We start from the raw sequence: 27,834 nt of genomic DNA, 5'->3' as shown, positions 1-27,834 counted from the left end.
CCCCCAGCACCACATGCCAGCCAGCCCCGCCCCCTGGTGGGCTGAGCTGGCCACACACACACACACACACACACACACACACACAATAAATAAATTAAAAAAATGAAATAGGAAATGATACATATAAAACTGCAATAATGAACTACAACGATAAGGCTAAGGAAACATTCAGGAATGAAAGAGATTATGGCAAATCAGCAACTAAATGTCTTAAATTATTGACAAGAAAATCTTAGATCAGAATTCTTTCTCTTATGCTATCAAAGCATTACTAGGAGAGCCAGTAAACCTGAGTATAAAGCTGTGTCAATTTTATTATAACAATTAAAAAAAACCACAAAACTACTTTTTCTTTTAAATATAGACTGATTTGGTACAGGGTCTCGATACACAGCTCAGACTCATAGTGATCTTTCTATCTCAACCTCTACAGTGCTGGGATTGCAGGCATGTGCCACCACACCAGGTTTTGCTTGCCGGAACAGCATATGGTACCAGGAATCTAACTCAGGGCTTTGCGCTTGCCAGGCAGGCATTTAGACTGACTGCTGAGCTATCTCTCTAGCCCCAATTTTTTTTTTAAGGAGGCATCACAACAATGCCCATTTTCCTGAACCTCTGACAACTGTACCATACTTTTTTTAAATGAAATATCCCCACAAATAGCGATAAAGGGACAACTACACTGAAACGTACTCTTAAACTGATCAGAAACAATAATATGTAAATAAACTGGGTGTAATAGTGCTCCATAATCCTAGCACTTGGGGGAAAAAAAAATCCCAGCTGAGGCAGAGGCATAAGAATTACAACCAGTTCAAGGCCAACCTAGGCTACATAGTAAGTTGAAAGTTGGCCTGGACTACACAGCAAGACCCTGCCTCAAAAACAAACAGATTCTGTATAACGTCAAAGTTTAGAGACAGGGATATAGTTCAGTGGCATAAGCACCTGCCCAGCAAATTTAAAGACCCGAGTTCGATCCCCCATACCAAAAAAAAAAAAAATTATGGGAAGCCATTATATATATTTGGGCAAAGCTGTACCCTACACTCCAATGGGCCAAATGGAGTCACTTGGGCCAAATGTCATTAGTCTAACTGATCAGGAGATTCAGTCACCACACAGAAGGGGCCCAGTTACCCGTGCACTTAATGAAACCCCAACTTCTTTAATAATGTAAGGAATGTAACTTCTGAGATGTATCTTGTTTTTCGCTGTTTCTTCAGTCCTTTCCGAGCCATAAAGCCAGCTCAGGTTCAGCTTATCTGAATAATCACTATTTTACAGACTGAAGTGGTGAACCTTCTAGAGATGTAAATGGAAGCCACTCTCCTTGCAATTTGTTGCAATTTTGTCTTTTGTTGCTTCTCCACAATAGACATAAAGGATGATGAAACAAGCAATAAAATGTAACAACTGGGCAATACAATTGAAGGGATCACAGCAATTCTCTGTACTATTTTTGTATTATACCAAAATACGAAGACAGTAAGTTTTAAGAAATTATAACCACATGCTATCATTATATCATGTTTATAAATCCAAATCTCAACAATAAACCTAGACAAGTTATTAAATTTTTTCATTGTTCAAATCTATAGTTATTGTCTGAGGTTCCATGTATTAGTGTAGAATTACAAGCAAAAAAATTAGGAAAGGACAGTAGTTATCCCCCTCAAAAAACACGTATTCATACTTAGATCTGAGAGAAAGATGGAAAAACAGGCAATCCTCCTGGGCGTGGGCAGTACCCCAAGCTCATCTGTATCAGACCAAGAAAAAAAGCTATGGCTGTAACGATTTATTTAGCAGGAAAAAAATTATATGCTTTCTAGTGCTCGCTGAAGCAGAAGACATTAATACTAGTTTTACCATTTGCAAATATGAGTAACATCATACATTTTAGGAGAATAAGATTTTTAACTTTATAAAAATTTTCATTTTATCTGTTTACTTTGAAGTCCAGATTTCATATTAGTATCTAAACTGCTAATCAAAAGATTTATACATTCTATATGTCTTCTAAACTATCCTCGGGTCAGACATGCTAGCACACACCCGTAATCCCAACACTCAGGAAGCTGAGATAGGAGAATTGCTGGGAGTTACAGGCCAACCTGGCCCCTCTCTCAAAAAATCCAAATAAATAAATAAACAAATTTACCCCAAAATTTCCAATACCCGCAAGGCTCTAAAGATGTGTGCTTTGAATAGGACTCATGAATGAACATAATTAAGTACATGACTAATGCCAACATTTCTACAAAACTTACTAACTGAGTATTGCTGGTTAAATCAATATTCCCTTAAAAGAAAAAGTAGTTTTTCTACATTATTGTCAATGGGAAAATTTTTATTATAAAAACTATGGTTTGTTTCCAAGGAAAGATAATCATGGAAATAAAACTTAAGTTTGTTCAATCACTTTAAATCTTTCTGTCATTTCCTTGTCAATTACATCAAAAGGCAGGGCTAGTCGTGTTTACAGGTTTGTTGTATTCCCACACGCTGTTTAGAAGTTTTTGAAGAACAGACATGGTACTGAACTACAGATGTTCTGTGATGTACATTCTACCCTACTGCACACCGCAGGCTGGCCTTTCTGGAAATCACACTTGTCATCAGGAAGCCTAAATTCTGGGGCCTGACACTGCAGTTCTGATTTGAGCTCATCACCTGTACAACAGTCTATGCTAGACCCTGAAGGCTACAAACGATGAAAGTACCTCTTTTTCTTTTATTGTATCCCCAAAATGATTGCATGCTCAGAGTCCTGGCCAAAAAAAAGCCCACACCCAACTCTCCAGGCCCGAAGCTGGGGTCCAACAGCAGGTCACTTGCGCTGCTCATGCCGCTGCTCCCCCCACGAAGTGTAGGCCTCCTGGTCAACACCACCGAATGGGACTCACAGGTTAAAGCCTGCAGCAGCTCCAGTCAGGCACTATACCTGACGTTTCAGTCACAGCCATCTCGGTTTGTGTGATTCTATATGTCGTCTAACAACAAAATGGCCTAGCAATACACTTTTGTCAGGACGTATATTTGTCATTAAGCAAAGCATGTCTAGGTACTAGTTCAACATTTCTTTTATTCTAGACCAGTGGTGACATATCTATACCACATGGGTTATTTTTCTTTTATAACAAAAGATGTTAAAGGTATGAGTTTTTTCTTAGTTAGAACTTCAATATCTGGTTTAATCACAGTAATGAGACTTTGCAATAAATAGGTGGGGTTTGGGTTGTAGTTTGGGTGCTTGTCTCGAAAACATTTGATATTGCTGTCCTAGGGACTACAGATGGGGTGATTTTTCTCCCTGTGCATGTTGTACAAAATATACTTTCTGTTTTAAGAAAACAAGATCAAAACTATGAAGACTCTAAGGCTTCAATGTTAACAATTACAAATCTTAAATAGATTAGCAGTATTTGAAATTCATATTTAAGCAGCATTCATAACAGACATCAAAATGGGGAAGTTAGAACTAACGATGTACAAATTACCTGTTCCCGAAATACTGCTGGTAATTTGACAAGTAAGATAAGGTTCCTTAGCTAAACAAGTGTTGAATTGCAAAAGTCAGCAAGCCCATGCAGTTCTTCAGTAAAAGCCACCAGGCAAACCACCGAGAAAGGGTGCAGGGTCCTAGCAGTGTCGGGCCATCCCCTCTGCCCTCTGCCCTCTACAGCAGGAGGCCTTGACAAGCTGTTAGTCAGCTGGGCTTGAGGGCACAGATCTGTAACCCCGACACTAAGGAGGCTGAGACAGGAGGACTGCTGAGAGTTCGAGGCCAGCCTGGGCTATAGTGCAAGGCCTAGTTTCAAAAAACTTTAAAGAAATTTAAAAAGCTGTTGGACGCCTACTGCTATAACGTGCTGTGCTCAGATGACTCCTTCTCTGTGGAAAAACCCTCTCAGCTGTAAATAACTAAAATGTAAACTGATTTTGGAACTCCTGAACTTTTGGCATTAATATAGCAACAGAAAAAACAGGACTATGTTTTATACTAAAGAATTCTAGTCTTTGAGAAAGGACAGAGAGGGATGTGTGATAATAGCTACAGACCACTCATGCTTTCATCAGTCTGCAGTGGTGTGAAATGCACACCTTAATGCACAGAATGTAACACACTCAGTATAAAAAGTGAACGCACTTTGGTATGCACTTTCACTGCCAGCATTTTATAAAGAGCGCCTCAAGCTGGAGCACAGCCGTGAAGTAATAACGCCCACTGCTGCGCCCCAACTCTGTCAGAAAACAGACTGAGACTGCTTGTTATATGGACCGAGCACCACTCAAGGAGCTTCACCTCACCAAACCTCAGTTTTCTCTGTAAAACAAAGACCCCACCATGCCTCTTACAAAAGGTTATGGGGACCAAATAAATAACTTCAACTGACCCACAGGTACACTTCTTTGAAGTGCAGAGAAAGAAAAATGAGCTAAGGCAATATGCAGCACAGCTGACAGAGGCGAAGGCCACGCTGAGGAAAGGAGGGCTAACTGACCACCCAGGGAAAAGGGAGACAGAACTAGAGGACACACCCACAAAGCAATCACATAATAAAGGAGAACCTCTTTCTGATCTAATCACACACAACTTTCCACATTGACATTTTAAACACTGAAATACGACAGAATAACTACAACAGCAATAGTTTCAAAACGTGATTGCATGGACATAAAAGTAAAACATGATATCTAATAGGAAACAAGCACTAACCTGAAGGCAGGCATGTCAGAATAGTGAACTGAATGCCCCCCAAATTGCCTTAATCCCCTTTATACCTACTTCATGAAACAGTCTTCTTAATCTCATCCCACAATAAATAGTCACTTAGGAACCCAGTTAACCAATTATTCGAAAAAATCAGCCAAGTACTCAGCAGGGCTAAGAGCCAGGAAGACCTCAAGTCCACAGTATTTCTGTAATGGTTGGTTTGCTTTCTCTTTTGTTTTTGGAAACAAGGCCTTGTCATGTATGGAGGTTGGCCTTGAACTTGTGGCGAGCCTCCTGCCTCAGCCTCCATGTCCAGCTAGAATGGTTTTTAAATTAAACAAGTAGCAAAAGCAAAACCTCAAAATTGAAAAACATCTTACCAAGGTGATGTCTCGGGAAGCAGCGGCAGCGCTCATGTGCAGGCTCGGCTGCCTCACAGAGCTGCTGCAGTCGAGGGCTCGTGCAAAGGTCCCCACAGCACTGAAGAAACCAAACACAAGAGGAGACATTAAGCTTGTCATTCTGTCTTAAAAAATAACTTCAGATACTGAATAAAAACTGAAAAAGAAAGGGAAAACAACTCGTTGGATGCTTGAGGATCAAATGAGAACTGGGTTTTTTCTGTAAGAATTGATATGGGTTGAACAATCACAATGTGAAAATCAAAAGCAAAATCTTGCTGACAGGAAGCAAGTGGAAAGCTCCAAGTCCTGAAGCTTAGCTTAATGGACAAAATTACTGAGAACATTGCAAAGTTACCTACATGAATAAGCTATACATAAGCAGTTCCCTCATTTAGATGTGGCAACCATCCCCAAGGTATCTAATTATGTGTATGCACATATTCCAAACTCCAAAACTTGAGGTCTGAAACACTTTTGGTCCCAAGCACTTCAGAGAAGGGACATTATCCTGTAATTGGCAAGTCAATTTACTACCTGTAGAGTTAATTTTAACTAAATCGAGAAAAATAACCTGTATGGACATAAAGGAGGAAAGGGAAGATCTATTAGAAATATTACTGAGTAAATCATTCAGTAATCAAATTTGATCAAAAAAACTGCAAGTGAAGGCCAGGGAGATAGCCCAGCAGCATAAGCACCTGCCTGGCAAGCTTAAGGTCCTGAGTTTGATCCATGGTACAAAACAAAATCGCTACAAGCTGTGACTCCCTTTTCCCTAGGCACACTTTTCCCTTAGCGTAAGGTATCACTAACTAGCAATCCCTTCTTATGAACATTTAATACATAAACTATTAAATCTCATTTTTAAAAGAAAAAGAACTTACACAATGCTAATTTTCATTTATAGCAACTTAGGCCTTCCTATAATGTAGAGCTGCACCTCACCCTCAACAGGCACAGCAAAAAAAGATGAGACTCACTGTTTATTGTCCCCATGGTAGATCAGGAGGTACTTTTAGCATTTTAAATAACATACACAAGAAACTACCACCGTGTATAGTTAATCACAAAGCAAGCGCCCTCAGGCCACCAACATCCAGGTCTAGCCACAGAAGACAACTAGTCTCAGAACCCCCTCCCATTCCTTCCCAATTTCTACTCAGCTTCCCTCTCAACAGGAACCAGTATTCTGGATCTTAACACCACATACTAATTTCACTCACATTAAAATAAATTTTTCTCTCACATAATACAGACACCACTTCTAATGTCCAGCTTCCTTAGTTTAACATTATGTTTGCAGGGTCATCCATGTTGTCGGATGGAGCTGCACTCATTTTCCTTGCTGTGGGGCATTTGGGGTGCACACTTTCCACCCCCTCCTATACTGCTGATCAATATTATAGGCTGTTTCCACAAATGACGCCACCAATGGCATACGAGCAGTACTTCTGGTACAAAGATATATGCACTATTTATTTAGTGTGTGTGTGTGTGTGTGTGTGTGTGTGTGTGTGGCCAGCTCAGCCCACCAGGGGGCGGGGCTGGCTGGCATGTGGTGCTGGGGGATTGAACCGCGGTCCCTGTGCTTTTTGCTAAGCTTGTTCTAAGTAGGTGCTTTAGACCACTGAGCCATCTCACCAGCCCAAGATGTATTTTTGTGAGCATAATTTTAAAAATGAGGTTCAAGGCATGTGCATTAAATAACAGTACAGGAGATCCCCAAAATTCATAGGGTTACGTTCCTAGAGCACCAGTGAACTGCAAAAAAAACCCTCCAGTTTCAGATATGCTCAGAAAACCTGGCTACTTGCAAACCTTCCAGCAAAGAAAGACGACTGCAGATGATACTTGCAGTTTCCAAGAAACCCTTTCTGTGAACAATTATTATTTAGATTCTAAGGAAAAACCTGAGGACTGAGGTCATGAACTCAAAGGCCATGAACTCTGAACCAAGGATTCCACAAATCTGTCAACAGTCTGCCAAAGCAGGTGAATGAGTTTATAGGCCCATCAGGTAGGTGGAGAATGTGGATTGTTTCACAGGTTCACTACTCCTTGGCACTTTAAAATTTGGCCTTTCCAGAGTGGCACATGCCTACAGTCCCCAGCCCTGGGAGGCTGAGATGGGAAGATTGCTGAGACTCGAGGCTATCCTGGGATAGTGAGCCTGGTGGGAGATATTGAGTTCAAGGCCACCCTGAATTACACAAGAAGATATTATCTCAAAAAACAACCACAGACGAATAAATAAAAGTAGGGGGCCAGGGAGATAGCTCAGCAGCTTAAGTGCTTCCCTGGCAAGCTCAAGGTCCAGAATTCAATCCCTGATACCTCAAAAAAAAAAAAAAAAAAAAAAAGTTGGTCTTGATCAGTGGTGCTGGCACAGGCCAATAATCCCACACTTGGGAGGCTGAGATAGGCGAATCTCCAGGCAATTCAACATAGTGGGTTATATAATGAGACCCTGTCCCCAAAAGCAAAATAAACAAAACTGACATTTGTAAGATTATTTTTATAAACAAATATGGGGGGGATACATGATACATAACCTATAACCCTCATCCTAGCTTCAAGGAAAAAGAAAACACATCCCTGGCAATCACAAAAAGGAAAAACACAGAATGCGACTTAAACCTGAAAACTTCACTCTCCCTAAACAATCTCTAATTCAGAAACCTTTCTGGAGTCTCTAAACCAGGGCTTCCTCCTATAATTTGTTTCTATTCCCAAATCTTCAGAAAACAAAATGTTGCTAAATTTGTCCTCAAACCAAGCGCCCTGAGGGCAGAAGTGAGCTAGGCAGGCTGCAAGCTCTGCGAGCAGGTTCCTCCCACCAAGGCACAGGGCAGCCAGGCCCACGCCCTCTCACTCCCTCTCACCTCAGCCCTCTCACCTGGGAACTCCGGGCTACCTGCACGGTGCAGCCCTCCACAGTAACTGTCTCTACAAATGGGCTGTCCAAGGATCGGCTAAGACTGGTTTTCCTTTGGATTATCAAAAAGTTCACTAGAAAAATCAGAATATTATGATGGAGACCTTTGCACCCACTGTCCAGATCTAATGACTATAATATTTTGCCATGTCTGATTACAGGGGGCTGGGGGAGGAGAAGATCTCAAAGTTCAGGCTGGCCTCGAAAACACAGCAATCCTTGCCTCTGCCTCCAGAGTGCTGAGACTACAGGCTTGAGCCACTACATCCTGTCCTGGCACGTTTTTTAAGTATATAATTATCAATTTAATTACAGCCCTATACATACAACCAAGATTAAATATTCATGAACGTTGTTTTATAAACATGTCCATTAATGATAAAGCACTGTTTTACGCAATGTAAAACCTTATACATGATCACATTTTATGTTTATAAATCATTCTGAACATACCTTCACTGGCAATACTTCTGAGATTTATCTCTTTGCTACACAGAGCACTAATCTACTTGCTACTTAATTGCTCTATAGTAAAATACCATTATACACGTATACCTCAATTCTGCCATCAATGGCTTCCTGAAGCAGTTCTGGGCTTTGTCCAGTCTATCTATCATTATATTATGATACGTCCCTTGCTTTATGCTTTGTGGCACTTTTCCCTATGAAAATTATTTTATTTTATAATTGAAAAAATAAAAATAAAATTCCCATTCATTTTGATAAGAAAAGAGGGGAACAAAGTAAGTCAGTAAGGCTGCAAGCGCTCGAAGAAAGCACCAGGTGTGGCAAGACGTCTTACGCAGGCGTGAGGAGAGCCTAACCGGCACACTTCAGTACGTAACCGGTACAATTCAGTCCAGGAAAGCTCTATCCAAAGCACAGGAAACCACTTAATACATGGCATTTGAGATGCAGAATTTCATCACTGTACACTTCTATTTTCAGGAGGTTAAAGCAAAAAGACCATGATTTCAAAGCCAGCCTGGGCTACAAGGCAAGTTCAAGGCCAACCTGGCTGCACAGAGAAACCCCATTGCAAAACAACGAAACAAGTCAGGAAGCTAAGGCAGGCGGATGGCTGCAAGTTCAAGTGCCAGCCTGGAGACACAGTGAGTGCAAAGTTAGTCTACACTATAAAGTGAAAAAATTTCTGTTGCTTTTGGTATTCAGTAAAAATGAAATCTATTTTCATTTAAAACTAATGTATTGATATTGATAACAAATTCTATTTGTAGGAAATGATGTGACATACATGATATTAAGCTTTCTTTTATAATTAGAAAAAGAATAGTACAATGAACCTGGTGGTAAACTACAAAGAACAAAAAATACATACACCTATAAATTATATCATAGAAACATCTCTTGATTCACTGATTCCATACTCACCGTGCTACAACTAAAAACTGGTCAATCTGTCGGTCCGTAAGTGGGCTATTTGGATCCCAAACTTTAACCTCCAATTTCGACTGTTCCCTCTCATCTGATTCTCCTGCCCAAGAACAGAGGAAATGGAATACTGTTACACAGGACACACCATCACAGACAGCTGATGACTTGGAATTAGAAATGCTCTAACGTACAGTAAATGATCATAATTTTGTTACATTCTTTCAGACAGCAGACATACAACACCTGATAAAGTGAGCATTGATGGTACCATAACCAGCCAACCACATGGTGTTCACATCTGCATACATGTGGTGAGTACCTGTGTGGTGATGCACAGAGCTCCACAAAAGGAATATGAAGACTCCACAAAAGGAATATGAAGATGAAGTAGCAAGCCTGCCTGCCACAAGATGCTTCAGCTACAGTAAATCTAAGTACCAGAGTAAATGATACAAAAGACATGTCAAAGAAACATAAATGTGGCTGAAAGAATCTGAAGATTAGAGAAGTACTCTTGGGCTAGTTAGGAAACAACATGATGAAGGCGGTAGTAGCATTTCTACTAAGAACAGATGATTATGAGCGTGGCATGATGCTATGTTCCTGTAATCCCAGACATACAGGAAACTGGGATAGCAGGATCAAAGTTCAAAGGCTCGCCAGGCAACTTAGGCAGGCCCTGCCTCCAAATAAAAAGGGCTGAACGGGCTGGGGAGATGGCTCAGCAGCATAAGTACCTGCCTGGCAAGTCCAAGGTCCGGAATTTGATATCTTGTACCCTCCCCAAATTAAAATAAAGTATACAGTAAAATAAAAAGGGCTGGAAATGTAGCTCAGCACTATAGCACTTGCCTAGAACATGTGAGGCCCAGGTTTCATTCCTCAGTACCACCAAGAAAGAAAAACAAGAACTGAGGAAGGTATGAACATACTGGCACAAGAGGGGAACTTTAAATTGAAACTATAAACAAACTCATGGGATATTAAAATGAGACAGAAAAAAACAGCACATTTTGTCTAGAGGATGATAAGGGAGGGGAATGAGAAGAAATCACTAAGAGACAAGGAATCTAAACCTATCACTGAACATTGTACATAGGTTTTCTTTTCTTTTACATTTATTTATTGTTTTAAAAGACAGGATCTCAGTAAGTTGCCCAGGATGGCCTTGAACTAATGATCCCCTGCTTCAGCTTCCCACATAATTAGGATTGCAGAAACATACCACTCACTGTGTAGTAATTTTCTGAACAGGTTTTATTTAGAGGCAGTGACAAGATATGGCTTTTTTTTTTTTTTTTTTTTTTTTTGGCAGAACCAGGGATTGAACTCAGGCCCTTTTGCTTGCCAGGGAAGTGCTTATTCTACTGAGCCATCTCCCCGGCCCCAAGACCATGCCTTTTAAGTAAGGGAGTTAACCAGACCAAAACAATACCTCAAACATTATACTTACCAATGATATGTAATTTGCTCTGCAGACACCTAATGAAATCAGAAGTATGAAACTCTTCTAAAAGCTCTACCTGGAAGTAATGAGGACCTGAAAAGGTGACAGTGACAACAGGGCAAAGAAAAAAGATTCAGGAATCCCAGCGACCCAGAAGTTGTACAGGGTAGATTTCTGTGAGCTATACCAACAGAGGCATTAACAGAAAGAAAGTGCTCAAACAGAAGATGAGCCAAGGCAAGGAATCAAAACACAGGCTGGTTTGTTCTAGCACATCCCACAAAAAGGCATAACTATTCTGGGTAGAACTGACCAGACAACAAAGGACAGTAACTGAAAACACACTTGTAGGGTCAGCCAGCGAGATAACTCAGCGGGTAAGGGCCTGCTCTGACAAGTGCAGGGAGCAGGGTTCAATCTCTGGCATCACATGCTGTGCCGGCCCCACACTGGGGTGCACTGAGTCAGTCACTGAGACCAGGCATGCTGGCACAACACCTGTAATCTCAGCTCTGGGAAGGCTGAAAATAGGAGGATCACTATGAATCCCAACTGAGCTGTGTAGTGAGACCCTGAAACCAAATACATTAAAAAAGAAAAAAAGAAAGAAAGCAAACAGACTTGTGGATCAACAGGAATTCTGCTCTATAGCTGCTGGTTCTACTAGGCTAGGAGCTCCCTGATAGGAGTAATCATCTGGGCTTTGTTTTGGTTCAGATCACAGTGTCTGTGATGCCAAAGAAGACACCTCATACTGACTGACATTACAAGAAATTCCCTGATGACTGACAAACCCAGGCTATGGGACTCACCCCGGAGGAGACAGAGTCGGACCCACCCCATCTGCAGGCCCCCAAGTCAGCCACTGCTGTCAGGGTGGACAGTTACTCAAGGGCAAACAGCACAAGCGGAGAGCAAGGCCTAACAAATGCGAAAGGATTTCAATTTTCATACCTTTGTCTACCATTACACTCTTTGTATCTTGAAAAAATACATTTTATATAAGATAATGAAGGTAAGAAAGATAGTAATGATAAAAATAATTATACAGTGGCTGAGAGTGTTGCAAGCCTGGGGGTATGGTAAGGTGGGGGGAGTCAGATTAAGAAAATAAATGTACTTTTCATAAAAATAGACAGATGGATATTCTGAAATAATGGATAACACAGTTCTAGTCAGGATTTAGGAGGCCAGGGAGATAGCTCAGTAGGATAAGCACATGCCTGGCAAGCACAAGGACCCGAGTTCAATCCCTGGTACCGCAGAGAGAAAAAAAAAGAGGATTTAGCCACTTCTGTTATATTCTCCAGAATTTAAGAGTAAGGATGATATTTACTATTTCAATTTGAGGTCAACTGATACATTTCCATTCCATCCATAGGTTCTATAGCATATAGCAGACAACTCTAAATGTCTTCACTGCATACAATAAAATACTCCTAGATGCCCTCATACTGACACCAAAAATATGGATAATGCCAGAGAACAAAAGTAGCAACAGCAATAAAAAATAAACACAGACATATTCTGTGTGGCACAGTGGTACTCTGGATTAGATGACATCTCATTTTGGGTTCACCAAGTAATTATGCTCCTATCACACTCTGATCACCTCTTCACAGCAGGAAAAACTGCCCAAGTCTTGAAGGGACTCACTCATAATTTATATAAGCCAGCAGCACCCGGTGACAGCAGCTGTGAATTCCATGCTCGAGTTGCATCTACTCTAGTCAGCACAAACATCTCACTTCTCTGTTCCATTTATGATTAATCAGGACAATTTCTAAGAAGGGGGGGGGGGAGAAAACAGCCGATATTCTTTTCCTTTCTATTTTTGCTTTATAGATGCTGGAAGAAATCAGACCTAGAAATGATTTTAAATGTTAGTTCTACATCTTCCCTGACTGTATTTTAAGATTTCTAGACAATTCTGATAATGAACTTCTTCGGTATATCCCTAGAAATACCTAAGGGCATTCATTCACATACACTAAAGAACTAAGGCAATATCACACTGTCATCTGAGAGGCCCTTTCCTGAACAAGTAATATCCTTTGTCATAAATACAATTCAATTCCTCTGTACTGGCCATCAGAGGACTGTTTTTTTTTTTTTTTTTTTTTTTTTTTCCAGAACCAGGGATTAAACTCAGGTCCTTCTACTGAGCTATCTCCCCGGCCCAGAGGACTGTATTTATGATGTCATATTTAATTCAGAAATAAATGGCGTCCTTGTGTTTCTGAATCACTGTCTTTGTTCAATGCTGTACTGAAAGTTCTAGCCAATGTATTAAGACATGAATCAAAGAAATAATTAGCACAATGGCATCATAAAATGAATATACAAACTTGACGCATTCTAAACCAAAGAATAATAAGAATGTAAAAAATTATCATTTCGACAATAAAAATATAAAACACTAAGAAATAAAATTAAAGGCAGGTTTACATAAGGAAATTAAACATTCAAGGAAAAGATGATTTAAGTAAACGAAGCACAAAGATATGTTTTAATGAGTTCCTTTCTCTACAAGTATCTCACCATATTAAATTTATAAGAATTTGGTTCTGGAGTTGGGTGTGGTAGTACACATTATAATCCTAGCGCTCAGGAAGTTGAGGCAGGAGTATCACCATGAATTTGAGGCCAGCCCAGGCTACATAATGAGCACAAGGCCAACCTGAAATACATTTGCCTGTTTCAAAAAAAGAATTTAGGCCAGATGCCACAGTGCATGCCTATAATCCCAGCACACCTGTAATCTCAGCACTCAGAGACCATCCTCTGCTACAAAGTGAGTTCAAGGGCAACCAAACTGTATAGTGAAAACTTGTCTCAAAAGAGAACATATGAAAACGTTTACTTTTGGAGTTGAAAAGTTAACACACGCTTGTAATCCCAGCCATGCGTGGCTGAGGTAGGAAGGTTGTATGTTCCACCCTAGGCTGGACTACATGGGAACCTCAAGGCTAGCACAGATTCTGGAGTGAGATCTTATATCAAAACACACACAAAAAACAAATGAAAACTCTAAAATAAATAAATAAATAAGGGTTGGGAATATAGTTCAGTGTTTGATCTCCAGTACTGCTATAAAAAAGAATCTAGGGCTAGGGAAATAGTTGAGCAGTCTAAGGGCTTGCCTGTTAAGTGCAAGGACCCAAGTTTGATCTCTAGCACCACGTGCCAGCCTGGGCTCTATGCCAGCCCGAACCAGGTATAGTGGAGCACACCTGTAATCCCAGCACTGGGGAGGCTAAAATAGGACAATCACTATGAGTCCAAACTGCATAGTGAGACCCTATATCAAATAAAAATAAATAGCTCAGCTGAGCATTTGCTGAGCCTATATAAGGCTTTGGTTCAGTCACCAGTACCACAAAACAAAGCTGATTTTAACTGCAGAAACAAACTAGAGTGTCAAAAAAACAAAACAACAACAACAACAACAAAAAAAACCCTGGAGTGTCTAAGAGTGAACATTTAAGCTAACACTGTATCCCAAGAACCAATACCACAGGTGCTGTTACAAGGACCTTTAGCGGTATCCCTGGTCTCTCCTCAGAGGTGCCAATAGCATTTCACCTACCATTCCCTTCACCAGTGGTCAAGAACCAAAAATTCCTACTCACTGTCTAATGCCCCAAGAGATAAATTGCCCTGGGGTTGAAAATTAACATTCTAATCTAAGCATTTTTAATCAATTCCTTCTTGTACTACACTGTGCCCTGCCTGTGGACATCAAAATCAGTGGGGGAGGGGGATTGGCCCTGTGCTCATTATATATAGCCTGGGCTGGCGGGGGAAGCATGACAGGATCTCACTACCTTGTCCAGGCAGGACTCTAGTCACAGGACTACCGCCTCAGCCTCCCTAAATGCTGGGGTTACAGCCATGTGCCATCACAACCAGCGTAGTGTTTTTAATTTTATTAACATTCTGTAGCATACACAGAAAATTTATATTTTACCAAAGTAGATGCTGGGCCAGCACCTGGGAGATGCTCATCTGGGAGGAAGGAAAGGTAGGAGAGAGGGAGGGGACAAGAAAAGGAAAGGAAGATAAGGAATTGCTCAGGAGAAAGGTCCTTGACTCAATCCCCAGTCCCATCCCACTTACAAAAATTAAGGAAATTGGTAACCAAAGCAAAGTTCTTCAAAGGATTATAATAAAATATGAGCACAATTAAATTCCCACTGACAGGCCAATCAACCCTTTATCTCCTTACACTTTCTACCCTGGCCTCATGTTGCCTGCCCTCAGATCTAGGGCCTGAAATAGTTTCAATGAATGAAAGAATGACCCAACGTGCAGAGGTTTTTCCCACATTTTCAAACACTAGAGGAAATTTCTTCACAGCTCCTTGATCTCATGTGGTTTTTAACACGTACAAAATGATAGATTTTGAAGCCACTAAACCAACTACCACTCTCCTTTTCTCTTTTGTTGTGAAAAGCCTCTTGTGAACTCACACAATTTCTATGTTCTCTACTGACACTTTCTTGTTTACCAACTATAAATGAGCAAATTCCAGTTCATAGAACATGTCAGCAGATCTATTAATTCACTCTTCTTCTCAGAGATACCTCCTGAAATTCCCAATCACTGGCAGCATTTAATGAGTAGCAGGAGACAGAGTGGGCGGGGGAGAAGTGACAGCAACAGCTAACAAGCGTTGAGCACTGTGCTAATGACCACAAAAAGTCTACCAGTGCACTGTGAGCAGCACAATGCTGGATCCACCTTACCCTTCGCCACTCCCTTTCTGAAGAGGAAGAAAAGGGAAGCCAGAGGGGTTAAATCACTCCCCAAGGTTATCCAGTTGAAGTCTACCAGCTACATTTTACCCAAATATGTACAGTTAATTCTAGTTTAATAACTGTAACACCTTAAGAATTAAATTTCTCATTAATGTGTAAAATGTACTTCCATCTTTAAATTATAATATTATATCTATATAATTCAAAACTCCTCAAAGGATATCTTTTTATATGGAAAAATCTCTAGGTGGTTTACCCAAATTTAAAGCTCTAGCTCTCTGCAGTTAGGTGATGGGTAGCCATAGTGAATCTTCAAACTACAAAGCAACAGCGACGACAACAAAAGACTTTTTCACTAAGCAGAAAATGACAAAACAATCTTTCAGAATCCATCAAGACGTGTTCACAAGAGAGCCAGCCAGGATGGTGTTCTGGCTTAGCGCTGCTGCTACCACCTACCCAAGATATTAATTCCAGTTCTACGTCCCATGCCAATGCAAATTGGAATCTGGCCACTGAGTAAAATTTATCCTTTTGAGAGTATCAAAAAGTTAGTAAGCACAGACTGCAGCAAGTCCTAAATATCTGCCTCTAAATGATATTTTCTATACTAGGTAACTTTCCTACAGCCAAATATTAGCTGCCTATGCATGCTTCTGTGGTGCAGGATCTGTTTTTCTCAAGTGACATTTAATGGTGATACCTACTGCTACCCCGTCAGGGTTTATATCTGGATGATGTCCCAAAGCCTCATTCACTCAAGAGGTGAGGCTTCTGGAAGGTGATCAAGACAATGGAGGCTCGTGTCTGGCTCATTAACAAGTGGAGGACAGCGCACAGTGGCACATACCTCAACCCCAAGACCTGGGAAGCTGAGGCTGCAGGATCCCTTCAAGTTCAAGGCCAGGCCGGGCTACATAGCTAATTCAAGGCCAGTCTGAACTACACAGCAAGGCCCTCTCTCAACCCCAACCTCCTGAAAGGGGGTGGGTCTGGCCGCAAGAGGCGGGTCACAGAGAGTGGCCTGGAAGGGTTCTGGTCCGGGCCTCGCTCTGCCCTCCACTGTTGGCTTCCAGTGCACCAAGCCTTGAGCAGCTTCCCCTGCCAGGCCCCTCTGCTGCACCTCCCTCCCTGGAATACCAGCCTGCCATGAGCTGAAACCTCTGCAACTGTAAGCAAAATGCAATTTTCCTCCTTTAACTTGTGTCTAGTTTTGTGTCCAGGTAAGAAGGAAAGTGACTAAGACATGTCCCTACTCACCCTCTCTCCCAAAATAAATAGGGAAAAAAAGAGGTTTGAGGGTTGTCTTGGCTGTCTGGTTTTTGTTCCTCAGGGCTGAGGGCTGGATCTAACTAGACCCTTGTACAAGGCAGCAAGCACTCTGCCTCTGAGCTGCACACCCACCCGGGAGGGGACTCTCAACCCTGCATCTAGTTGGCTGCCGGACTGTGAGAGAGAACAACTGCTTTGGGCATCCTACAGGCTTCTTACCTAAATGCTTCAGGTATGAATCCAAAATGACATCTTTCTTTTTTATTTTAAAAATATATACCATGTTGGGCCAGGGATATAGCTCAGTGGCACAGCTGCCTGGCAAATAAATACAAGGTCCTAAATTAGATTCCAGTGTCAAAAAAATCCCCCAAAAAACCACGTTTCTCTAAAATCTATAAATGTGATGTGTTTCTTTGTTAAAATATGAATGTGCACAAATAAAGCCAAAAAGTTATAAACTTAAAAATAAACTTAACAAGAAATATATAAAACCTATATGACTAAAAGTGTATTTTTAAAAAGAACTCTCACTCCCACAATATTCCAAAGTAGCCCTGAAGAAAAGGAAACTCGCTTTTGGTTAGGACTTTTCTTTTTGTGTGTGTGGTACTGGGGACTGAACTTGATTAGGGCTCTTTAACATCATCAAGATATTTGTCTGTTTCCCCCAGATTAATTTACAAGTTACCTACGACCACAGCAACGGTATGAAGCAGGGGTCGCTTTTCCCTAGTGCTAGCTAGTCAAAGAGGGGCTTTGCCAGATAACTCAGTTTTTTTTTTTGAACTGGGGATTGAACTCAGGCCCTTGCACTTGCCAGGGAAGTGCTTATTCTACTAAGCCATCTCCCTAGCCCCTAGTTCAGTTGTTTAAAGCGCTGCTTAGGTAAATGCAGTCAGGTGCATAGGACCACGGTTCACTTACCAGCTCCATAAGCTGCCCCAGACCTGGCCTGAAGCAGCAAAAAAACAACCCCTTCCCTGTGCTAGTAAAACAGATGATGAAGTTCACTGGGAAGATAAGCAGCAACAGGTAAGGAAACACTGAGCAGTCAGAGCTGTAGCAAGGGCTGCTCTTCAGAGGCAGCATTGCAGCCACCTCTGATGGAACAGCAAAGGGAAGCCAAGGCGCCCACAGGATACTGGAACCATGCATAGATCTCCCAACTAGATGACATCTGTCTGGCTCAGTATTCTAATATGAATACAATCACCCAACACAATTATAATCCTAATGAAATCTGAAGGGACGAAACTCACAAGGCAATAATAAACACTTAGGAAAAAACTTTTTAGATAAGTTTCTTTCCCAGGAACTTTTAAAGATTCATAATGAGGAAAACTTGCTCTACCATAAAACATATAAAAGGTAAATTAGAATCTATCACACAATGACAGGAATGTTGTGCATGTAAAGCTCTCATGGTCTAGAACATATCACATTAATAACACTGGCCAACAGCAGGTAAAAAGGGCTGATATGAGGGAGTACTACTTTTTGCTTCCACTATAGCTGTAATTTCTGCCATATATTACGTTAAGAGTAAAATAAATTTTACGATTAAAAAATACAGATTGGCAAGCACAAAGGCCTGAGTTCAATCCCCGGTTCCACAAAAAAAATAAATAAATAAATAAAAATAAAAAATATAGAAAAACAACAGAGTGCAATGAAGACCTTCTGTCATGCTAGCTTACCCAGGGACACAGGCCCACTGTGCACCAGCTGTGCAGTGCACCTGGGAGTGTGGAGGTGCAGCACAGACCAGCACTGGCGGCTCTCTCTGGGTCCGCCCCCCAAGCCTGTACCCCAGCCCCCGGTCTATAACCATCTTACTCTTCATGTTTTACTTAAAGTTGTGCTGTACACTATCACACTTAAAGAAAGCATTCTAGGGTGGGAAAGATAGCTCAATGGACTAGGGCAAGCCCAGGGACTGAGGTTCGATCCCCGGCACCATATGCCTTGCCAGCCCCAACCCCAGGTGCTGAGTCTGCCACCAAGTCAGGGATGGTAGCACATGCCTGTAATCCCAGCACCCGGGAGGCTGAAAACAGGAGGATCACTATGAGTCCAAGCTGCCTAGTAAGACCCTGTACCAAATACATTTAAAACAAAAAAACAGAAAAACAAAAAAAGAATGCATTCTACTGCCTGAATAAACAGCTCATATACAGAGGAGTAGTGGAAGAAACTGTATCTTAAATGGCAAAGGGACCAGGGTTCGACTGTGTCGTGCCATGCCAGCTCTGCCCCCAGGGTGCTCTGAGACATCGATTGAGACTGGGCGTGGTGGCACATGCAGGCCTGTAATCTCAGTCTTTGGAAGGCTGAAAACAGGAGGATCACTAAAAGTCCAATGTACAGGGAGACCCTGTAGACCCTGTACTAAATACACTGAAAAAGTAAACGTGGTGGCATAAACTCCTGCCTGGCATGCGCAAGGTCCAGAGTTTGATCCCTGCTACCACAAAAATAAAAAAACAATAAAAAAAAAGAAATGTGCACTTATTAACCAAGTGTAAGATCTATTATATTACCAAATATATAGTCATATTTTCTAACAAGTCATAAACTGTTAAAAGAGTGATATCACCTACAAAATAAATTTCAGAAACTCCAGGTCCTTTATGAGGACTGCAGAACTGCAAGCTTGCCACGTGCCTAGGCTTATGCTCAGTCTCCAGAGAACACACATCAATAGTTCAGGCAGCTCACTATTAAAAAATCAAGTGATAAAAAGAATACAAAAGGGGCTGGTGAGATAGCTCAGTGGACTAAGGCACCTGCTTAGGCAAGCGCAGGGACCAAGGTTTGATCCTGGCACCACATGCCCAGCCCCAGCCCTAGGAAGGGCTGAGCCAGCCAGAGTCTGCGCATAGTGGTACACGCCTATAATCCCAGCACTGAGGGCGAAAGCAAGAGGATCACTATGACACTGAGCTGCATAGTAAGACTCTGTAACAACCAAATACATCAAAAAAAAAAAAAAAAAAAGTACAAAAGATTTCATGAATGACATGGCCTCAGAAGTGAAAAGAAGAGCTCACAATTCAGAAGTACCCAAAGGCTTCTTGGGGAAATCAGGATGGACAGTATAAATCCATGTAGACAGATGGACTTTCTTTTTTTTTTTTTCAGAACCGGGGATTGAACTCAGGCCCTTGCGCTTGCCAGGGAAGTGCTTATTCCACTGAGCCATCTCCCCGGCTCCATCAGATGGACTTTCTGAATTATCCAGGGTAATATGGTTTGTCAAATACCTCCAGAAGTGTACATGAAAAAAGTATTTACTGGGTATAAAAAACTGATTAAGGAAAATATCCGTGTACAATTTGCTGGCTGGGGAGATAGCTTGGCAGTCTAAGTGCCTGCCTGGCAAGCTCAAGGACCCAAGTTTGATTCCCGGTATCACATGCCGTGCCAGTCCCAGAACTCCACACCCTCCATGCCAGCCCCGAAACTGGGCATGGTGGTACACACCTGCAATCCCAGCACTGAGGAGGCTGAGATAGGAGGATCACTGTGAGTCTAAGCTGCATAGTGAGAGCCTGTACCAAATACATAAATAAATTATAAAAAGAAAGAAGACCATTTGGCATTTTCAGTAAAACTGAAAACATATGAGCCTATGACTTAGCAATTTTATATCTAGAAACATATTTTCTAGTTGTATGTGTAAGTGTACAAGGATTCATTATGGAAAAAGACACACACTCTAGCACTATGCACAGTGCTTTAAAAATTTATTTAAGGGCTAGCCAAATAGCTCAGTGGATTAAGGTGCCTTTTTAGGCAGATGCAGGGGCCGGGAGTTCAATCCCCTGGCCTGCGGTGCTGCCCCACTGAGACTAGGCATGGTGGTGCACACCTGTAATCCTAGCACTTGGGAGGCTGAAAACAGGTTGATCACTATGAGTCTGATCTATGTGGTGATACCCTGTAGATCCTGTACTAAAAACATAGAAAAAATAAAAATAAAAGCTAAGGGCTGGTGAGATGGCTCAGTGGTCTAAAGCACCTACTTAGAACAAGCTAAGCTAAACAAAGCACAGGGACCTGGGTTCAATCCCCCAGTGCCACATGCCAGCCAGCCCCGCCCCCTAGTGGGCTGAGCTGGCCACACACACACAATAAATAAATAAATAAATAAATAAATATTAAAAAATAAATAAATAAATGCTGTGATCAGACAGAAAAAAAAAATAAAATAAAAAAATAAAAGCTAAGTGTTTAAATGAAGTAAAAATTAGTAACCTTTCAGGTACAATGTTTTAAGCATAACAACACTAAGAAACACAAATCTCCAAATCTACTTCTGTGGGACCAGGTGACTTGCACAGATCAGGAGGTCAACAAGCAATCTTTAAACCTCTAATAAGCAGATCCACTGCAAACAGACTATTGTTTTAAAAACCGAGAAAATCACTGAACACAGAAAGGAGGACCCCACCCTTCACCATTACTGACTTACCCGGAGGGTGCCTGAGCTCAGAATACAGCAGTGTGTAACTTAACGTGATACACAAGCGCCTCACTCGCCCACCAAGTACTGGTGGGTACCGAAATACCCTCTGCTTCATCAAATCTCTCCTGAGGAGGGGCTTTGGAGGTTTTTTGTTGTTGTTGTTATTTTCTGGTTTGGGTTTTTTTTTTTTGGGGGGGGGTCTTTTTGAGACAGGGTTTTGCTATGCAGTTCAGGCTCCCCTGAGCTCACTTTGTAGCCCAGGCTAGTCTCAAACTCATAACAATCCTTCTGCCTCAGCCTCCTGAGTGCTGGGATTACAGGTATGCACCACCATGCCCAGCTTTCTCCTGAGTATTTACTGATTTAACTTTCCAGCTTCCATTTTCAACAACTGAAAAAAAGAGACAGGAGAATCTATGCAAGAGTGCATATTTCAAAATAATCAGATATAAAAGTGGAGGCTGCTGTGTCTAACACAAATCATTAAAGTCTTTCAGGAAAAAGCTAAACAACATAGTTTTGTGTGGCAAAAAAATAAGCAAATTTAAAAGTATTAAACATTTTTGAAAATCAAGTAACAAAGAGGGAAAGAATACTTGGAAATACTGTTGGACAAAGGAAAAAACAAATGCCTTTACTAGTTAAAGGTCCTTGCCAATAAAAAAAAACAAGCCAACCAAGAAGGACAGGTATGAGAAATTCCCAAAAGAGCTTAAAAAAAAAAAAACCTTAAGCAGGCACAATCACAACCTTTAAAAATTAAAACATAAAACAAGAACGGAAAAAAGAAAAATGAACAATGGGAGACAAGGGGAGAGCGCAAGCGCACAGCAAATCTAACACACTGCAGGGCACGGCTCAGTGCAGGATGCGGCCTGCAGGGCACAGGGCACTGGCGTCCTTCTCCAGCATCACAGGAAAGGCTGCACCATCCGCTTCCAGGGAGTTACACTGAAAACTACCCCTGCTTCACAAATATATGTATACATTATCTGCCAGAATAATTTGTAATATAAAAATGTAAACGCCTATCATGGGGAGAGTAGAAGGAAATTAATGGTCTGCTAAGGCGACACAAGAGCAATCACTGAAGTCACCGTGAAGCCTCTCAACTCAAGGGAAGATGGCAAGTGCACATTTAAAGGCAAAAAGCAGCAGCTGTAGAGCACAACACATGCAGCACTGCTGCACAAGGATGGCGTTACATGGCCTGTAAGCCAGAGTGTGAAGGAAGGAACATTCTGAACATTCACAGTAATTAAATAGTGGGTCAGCATGCAGGAACGGCGGCCACCCACTGCCTATGGAATACACTGCCTTCCCTGGTGTTTTTTTAAATTAATTTACTTTTTTATTCATTTTAATGAGGAAAAAAGATAAAACAGCAATGAAACTATTTCAAAACAGGTTAGTAGGGCAGGTACAATAATTAATATAGTGCATACTGTTGTCTTCGTAGGAGTGGTTCAGAGGACAAGATGGCGCTCTGTTCTCAATGACTGTGTTGTTGGGTTTGCTAGTACTAGGGACCACACCCAAGGCCTCTGCACTGAGCCACACCTTTCCTACACTTTATTTCTGAAGCAAGGTCTCACTAAGTTGTGCAGGTTGTCCGCCATGTTTCACTCCTCCCACCTCATCCTCCCAACTGAGATCACATGCATGTGCCTCCGTGACCAGCAGTGTTAAGAGTTAAAAAATAAAGATTTTAGTGTGTGGTTCAAGTGTGAAAAAGAAAACTAGGTCTCACTAGGAAGATCTGCTTTGAAAATGCAAACCTTTAAATTCTTCTGGTATACATACTACCCAGGACAGGAAAATCTCCACCAAAATCTCAGTGTTCTTGAGACTCCACAACCACCCGGGACACATGACTTCAATAGTTCAGAATCTCAGGGGGCAAGCCTATTACATTAAAACACAAGTTCAACATAATCTTAAAGCTGTACTTTAAAATACAGCCATAAGAATAGGAAGTTTCTCTGAAGAAGTCATTTTAAGACTGAGATGAAAAAAAGAGAATAAAAAAACAAACAAACAAAAAAAGAATAGGACGTCACATGAATAAGCGATCAGATGAAATTTTTCTATGGCTATTTATTATGTTTCTAAATTATAAAAACTTTAAACTTTTAAGCATTATGTAAGGACAAGACTCATTTTTGAGTTTCAAGACATGGGTTTTCACGGGACTCACGAGCCAAGGAAGACATACCGTCCAGGAGCATGTCTGGAATGTCCGCTTGGTATCGAGGGCCCACTCGGATTTCACCTTTGTCAGCTAATAATGTTTTCACTGAGGGGTCATAGACCAAGGAGTAGAAAAATGCATCCTAGAAAAAAGGACAGAAAATACCTACGTAAACAATTCCTTCTACTTCCTATAAAGCAATAGTCACTGTCACAATAACAAAAACATACACTTCAGGGCTGGCGAGATGGCTCAGTGGTCTGAAGCACCTACTTGGAACAAGCTTGGCTAAAGTACAGGGACTGCGGTTCGATCCCCCAGCACCACATGCCAGCCAGCCCCACCCCCTGGTGAGCTGAGCTGGCCATACACACACACACACACACACACACACACACACACAATAAATGTTTAAAAAAAAAACATACACTTCAGAGTGGCAAATAACTTCATAAATCTTTAAGAAGCATATGGCATTACTGTCATGTAAAATAGTGTTAAGAAAAGCAGAAATAGCTTCAAATAAAAGACTATAAAGTTTTACTATGTGTTTTTAGTTCGAAAGAAAATCATTAACTGCTCTAAGAATTTTGAATAGCTAACAAAGTTAAACTACTCCAAGATAAAACCCCTAAAATCAAGTACTGTATATCCAAACCAATAAAATCCACCCCAAATGTCAGGGAGGCATGCCTTTATGGATACCAGGCATTTTTATTCTTAAAATGTCCCTCGCACATTTTATTTAAAAATTGTAGAGGCACACTTATAACACATTTACAATGTAAGAGTTAAACTTACAAGGGAGTCCACCTGTATCACTGTAGGAGGTTAAGAACTCTGATTGAAGTCCTTTCCATTTTGAAGCACACACGTGTGTACACAAACACAAACACAACCAGGCACACACCTCATACACTCCAATGATCCCTTGAAAGCCCCAAGTGCCCTGGCCGCCCTGACCTCTTAGGTAAAAATGACCTGGCCACCATGCTTCCAAGGACTCTGCAGAGCCACAGGGATATAAACCAAGAAAGTCCTATCTTCTGTTTCCTGTTACAACCCAGAAACCATCTACTACAAAACTCTGCGTCCTACTCAGAAGGGCCCCTCCCTGCCATCAGCAAGTCACCAGGGCCAGCCACGCAAGCCAAAAACTATAAAAATCTCTCTCCTGTTAGGTTTCCCTACTGCACTAAGGAAAGGACTGAAAAGGTATTCCAACCAATGAGAAACTACTACATTTTAACAACGGGTCACTGTCAGGAGAAAAGATTAAGCAACTGTTAAAAAGGAAACCAAAATGTAACATTTGTGCATAGCTTAAAATACTAAGGAGAAAAAAATAGGCACAAATACAACTCTCCTATGTACTCAGCGTTTGGTTGGTTGTTTGTCTGAGGTTTTTTTGCTGTTTTACTTTGATGATACAAGCAACAAAAATTATTAGTCAGGAACTCAAGATGTTACCACTGGCTCACTATCAGATTTTAAAGCAGAGGCAAGTCAGGTCACTTTTAATCTGTAAAATTTATTAAGCTGATACTAAAGAGGGGACTTGCCTTGCCATAATCTATACAAAAATGAAATAAAACTATTACTATTAGGTCAAGTACATTCTTGGTTGTATTCAGTTTACCACAGAAGTTACAAAAAGCGAAGGAAGGGTCTCTTTGGGGGCAGGGCCAAGGACCTTCACAAAGACCCACATGCTGGCCTTTTCCTAGACTTAAGAGTCTAGCTTACGTGCTACGGAGCCTGGGCCAGGCTCAAAACTGTGATCCTCCTGTGCCAGGCTTCCTGAGTGCTGAGATTATAGGTAATGTGCAAATTTTAAAAACATACACTTACAAGACAAAATCAAAGATTAAAAATGTATTCTTCAGGTTTCTAATGCCAAATATGCCAATCTCAGTAATATAACTAAGAAAAAAAGACAGATCTCACACGGATGGTCGTGTACTAAACTGTATAGCAAAACCAAATCACACAAAGTGCTTTCCAATTTGAATAAAAAATGTTGCTGAAAGCTTTCCCTTTGCTTTATCGTCCCTCCTGCAAAGGCAGACACACACAGATTGGTTTCTTTTTTGAGACAAGGTCTTGCTGTGTAGTCCAGGCTGGTCTCAAACTCACTGTAATCCTCCTATCTCACACTCCCAAATGATGGAATTACAAGCATATGCAAATAAAGGGGAAAAAAAAAAATATATATATATATATATATATATATTTTTTTTTTTTTTTAATGAAAACTGGTTACAGTGACCCATAGCTGCATCCCACTTGGGAAGCTGAAGTAACAAAATCATAAGTCACTTGAGACCACAATGGGCAACTCTGTAAGACCCTATCTCAAAATAAAATGGTATCTATAGATACAGCTCAATCATGGAATATCCATGGGTCCGATACTTGTAGAGGGGGATGGAGAGGGGCAGGGAAATACTTCAGTGGCAAAAGCACGTGCTTGGCAAGAGCAAGGTCCTGACTTTGTTCCCCGGTGCTCCCCAAAAGGGGGGAGGGTGGAGAGAACAAGCATAACAATAAAGCATTTACTTCATGAAGCCAAAAGTATTCATCTAAATCACGTGCTATAGTTCATAAAACCTTTAATTGGTAAATGGAAAAGTTTTACTTTTAGCTAGGAAAACACAATTCCCAGAACACATTCTAATCATTACACCTTTATTGTAACACTTTCATAACAGCACAGTAATACTTAGTACAGAAGAAAATAGGTATGAGCTTCAGTAACAGGAAAAAAACCCACTAAGTAAGGATAACTGTGAATTACCTCTTTGTCAAGATATGACAACACCGATTCTGTCTCATTCAAAAGGGCAACGCTGCATTTTCCCCTGTTGAAAGGAAAAATATGAATAATGAGATTGCTTACCTTAACAAGACACACACAAAATGTTGAGGATATTCAAATTGTCGGGTAAAAGACTAGATGACAATTAGAAATGTACCTACATGTACACACTTAGACTACATAGACCTGCTTTATAACCCTGCTGGGTATTTGGTTATCTGTGAAACAAAGCCTTCTCTGAAGGCACTTACAAAGACCCCAGCCTGGAGAACGAGTGCAGGTAAGCAATAAACCCCCAGCACATGCACTTGACAGGTTGATTCCTAATCAAAGGAGGAGGACAATGAGACGTTCCAACTAACTTTCTGAATCCATGCATAGGTGATACAAAAGCCATGTGAGGCTGGATGCACATAATTCCAGTTACTTGGAAGGCTAAAGCAGAAGATCTCAACTTAAACTTGGCCTGGGCAGTATAGCAAGGCCAGTTCTGGAAAGAAAAGGAAAAAAAAAAAAAAAAAAAAAGAAAAGAAAAAAGAAAAAAATAATAAATAAATATATATATGGAAGGGCTGAAAATGTGGATCAGTGACCCCTGGGCTCAATTTCCAAGACTGCTCCCCACAAAGTATTATCAAGTAATCTTATATATGGAATCCTCAGACAAAGACATCACCATACAAACTGGCATCAAGATAGTACTCAAATTTCAGCCAGATGTGGTAATGTATGCCTGTGATCCCAGCACTGGGGAGGCTGAGGCAGGTGGATCGCTTTGAGTTCTAGGCCAGACTGAGATACACAGTGTGTTCAAGGCCAATCTAAACTACACAGCAAGACCCTGACTCATATATATATATAAAATTGAATGACATGACTATTTAGGTGCTTTTCTTTTAGTGTTAGATGAGCAGGGCATTGTCACTGGCAAGCCAGTGTTACTGCTGCTGGGCTACAGTCCTGGCCAGTGTTGAAAACCCAAGTAATTTGTCAGAATTCTCTTGCTAAAATCGGAGCTATAATGAATTTTTCAAGCTAGTGAGAATAATTTTGAAAGTACTTGTACTAAGTCCTCTTACCTGGGTAACTATAGTTCTTTCCAAAGTCTAAGCTGTTTTGAAATAGCTTGTCATTTGTGGAATCACACCCAAAGCTCTGATCAGAGGTAAATACTGCCTCAAGGTCCATGCATTTGTAGACCTTTGTTTTATTCCTTGTTGTGTAGTAGTTCCTTGTGTTTAAATTTTAAGTAGGTTTTATTTATTTTTTATTTTTTAAAAATTTTATTTATTATTTGTGTGTGTGTGTGTCTGTGTGTGTGTGTGTGTGTGTCTGTGTGTGGCCAGCTCAGCCCACCAGGGGGCGGGGCTGGCTGGCATGTGGTGCTGGGGGATCGAACCGTGGTCCCTGTGCTTTGC

At 41.1% G+C, this 27,834-nt stretch overlaps 1 protein-coding gene across 1 annotated transcript in view; it reads right to left on the bottom strand.

Moving 5' to 3' along the window:
* The window catches only part of Mta3 (metastasis associated 1 family member 3), a 158,792-nt gene that overhangs the window by 63,505 nt on the left and 67,453 nt on the right, over window positions 1-27,834 (bottom strand). The window contains 4 exon segments of the mRNA XM_023711233.1: window positions 5,104-5,203; window positions 9,455-9,557; window positions 23,623-23,740; window positions 26,396-26,459. Of these exon segments, the coding sequence (XP_023567001.1) occupies window positions 5,104-5,203; window positions 9,455-9,557; window positions 23,623-23,740; window positions 26,396-26,459 (385 nt within the window).

Source organism: Octodon degus, unplaced genomic scaffold (assembly GCF_000260255.1).
Source record: "Octodon degus isolate 3935 unplaced genomic scaffold, OctDeg1.0 scaffold00020, whole genome shotgun sequence".
NCBI lineage: Eukaryota > Metazoa > Chordata > Mammalia > Rodentia > Octodontidae > Octodon > Octodon degus.
Note: the sequence above shows the minus strand (reverse complement) of the source record. Positions and strands in the feature narration are given on the sequence as shown.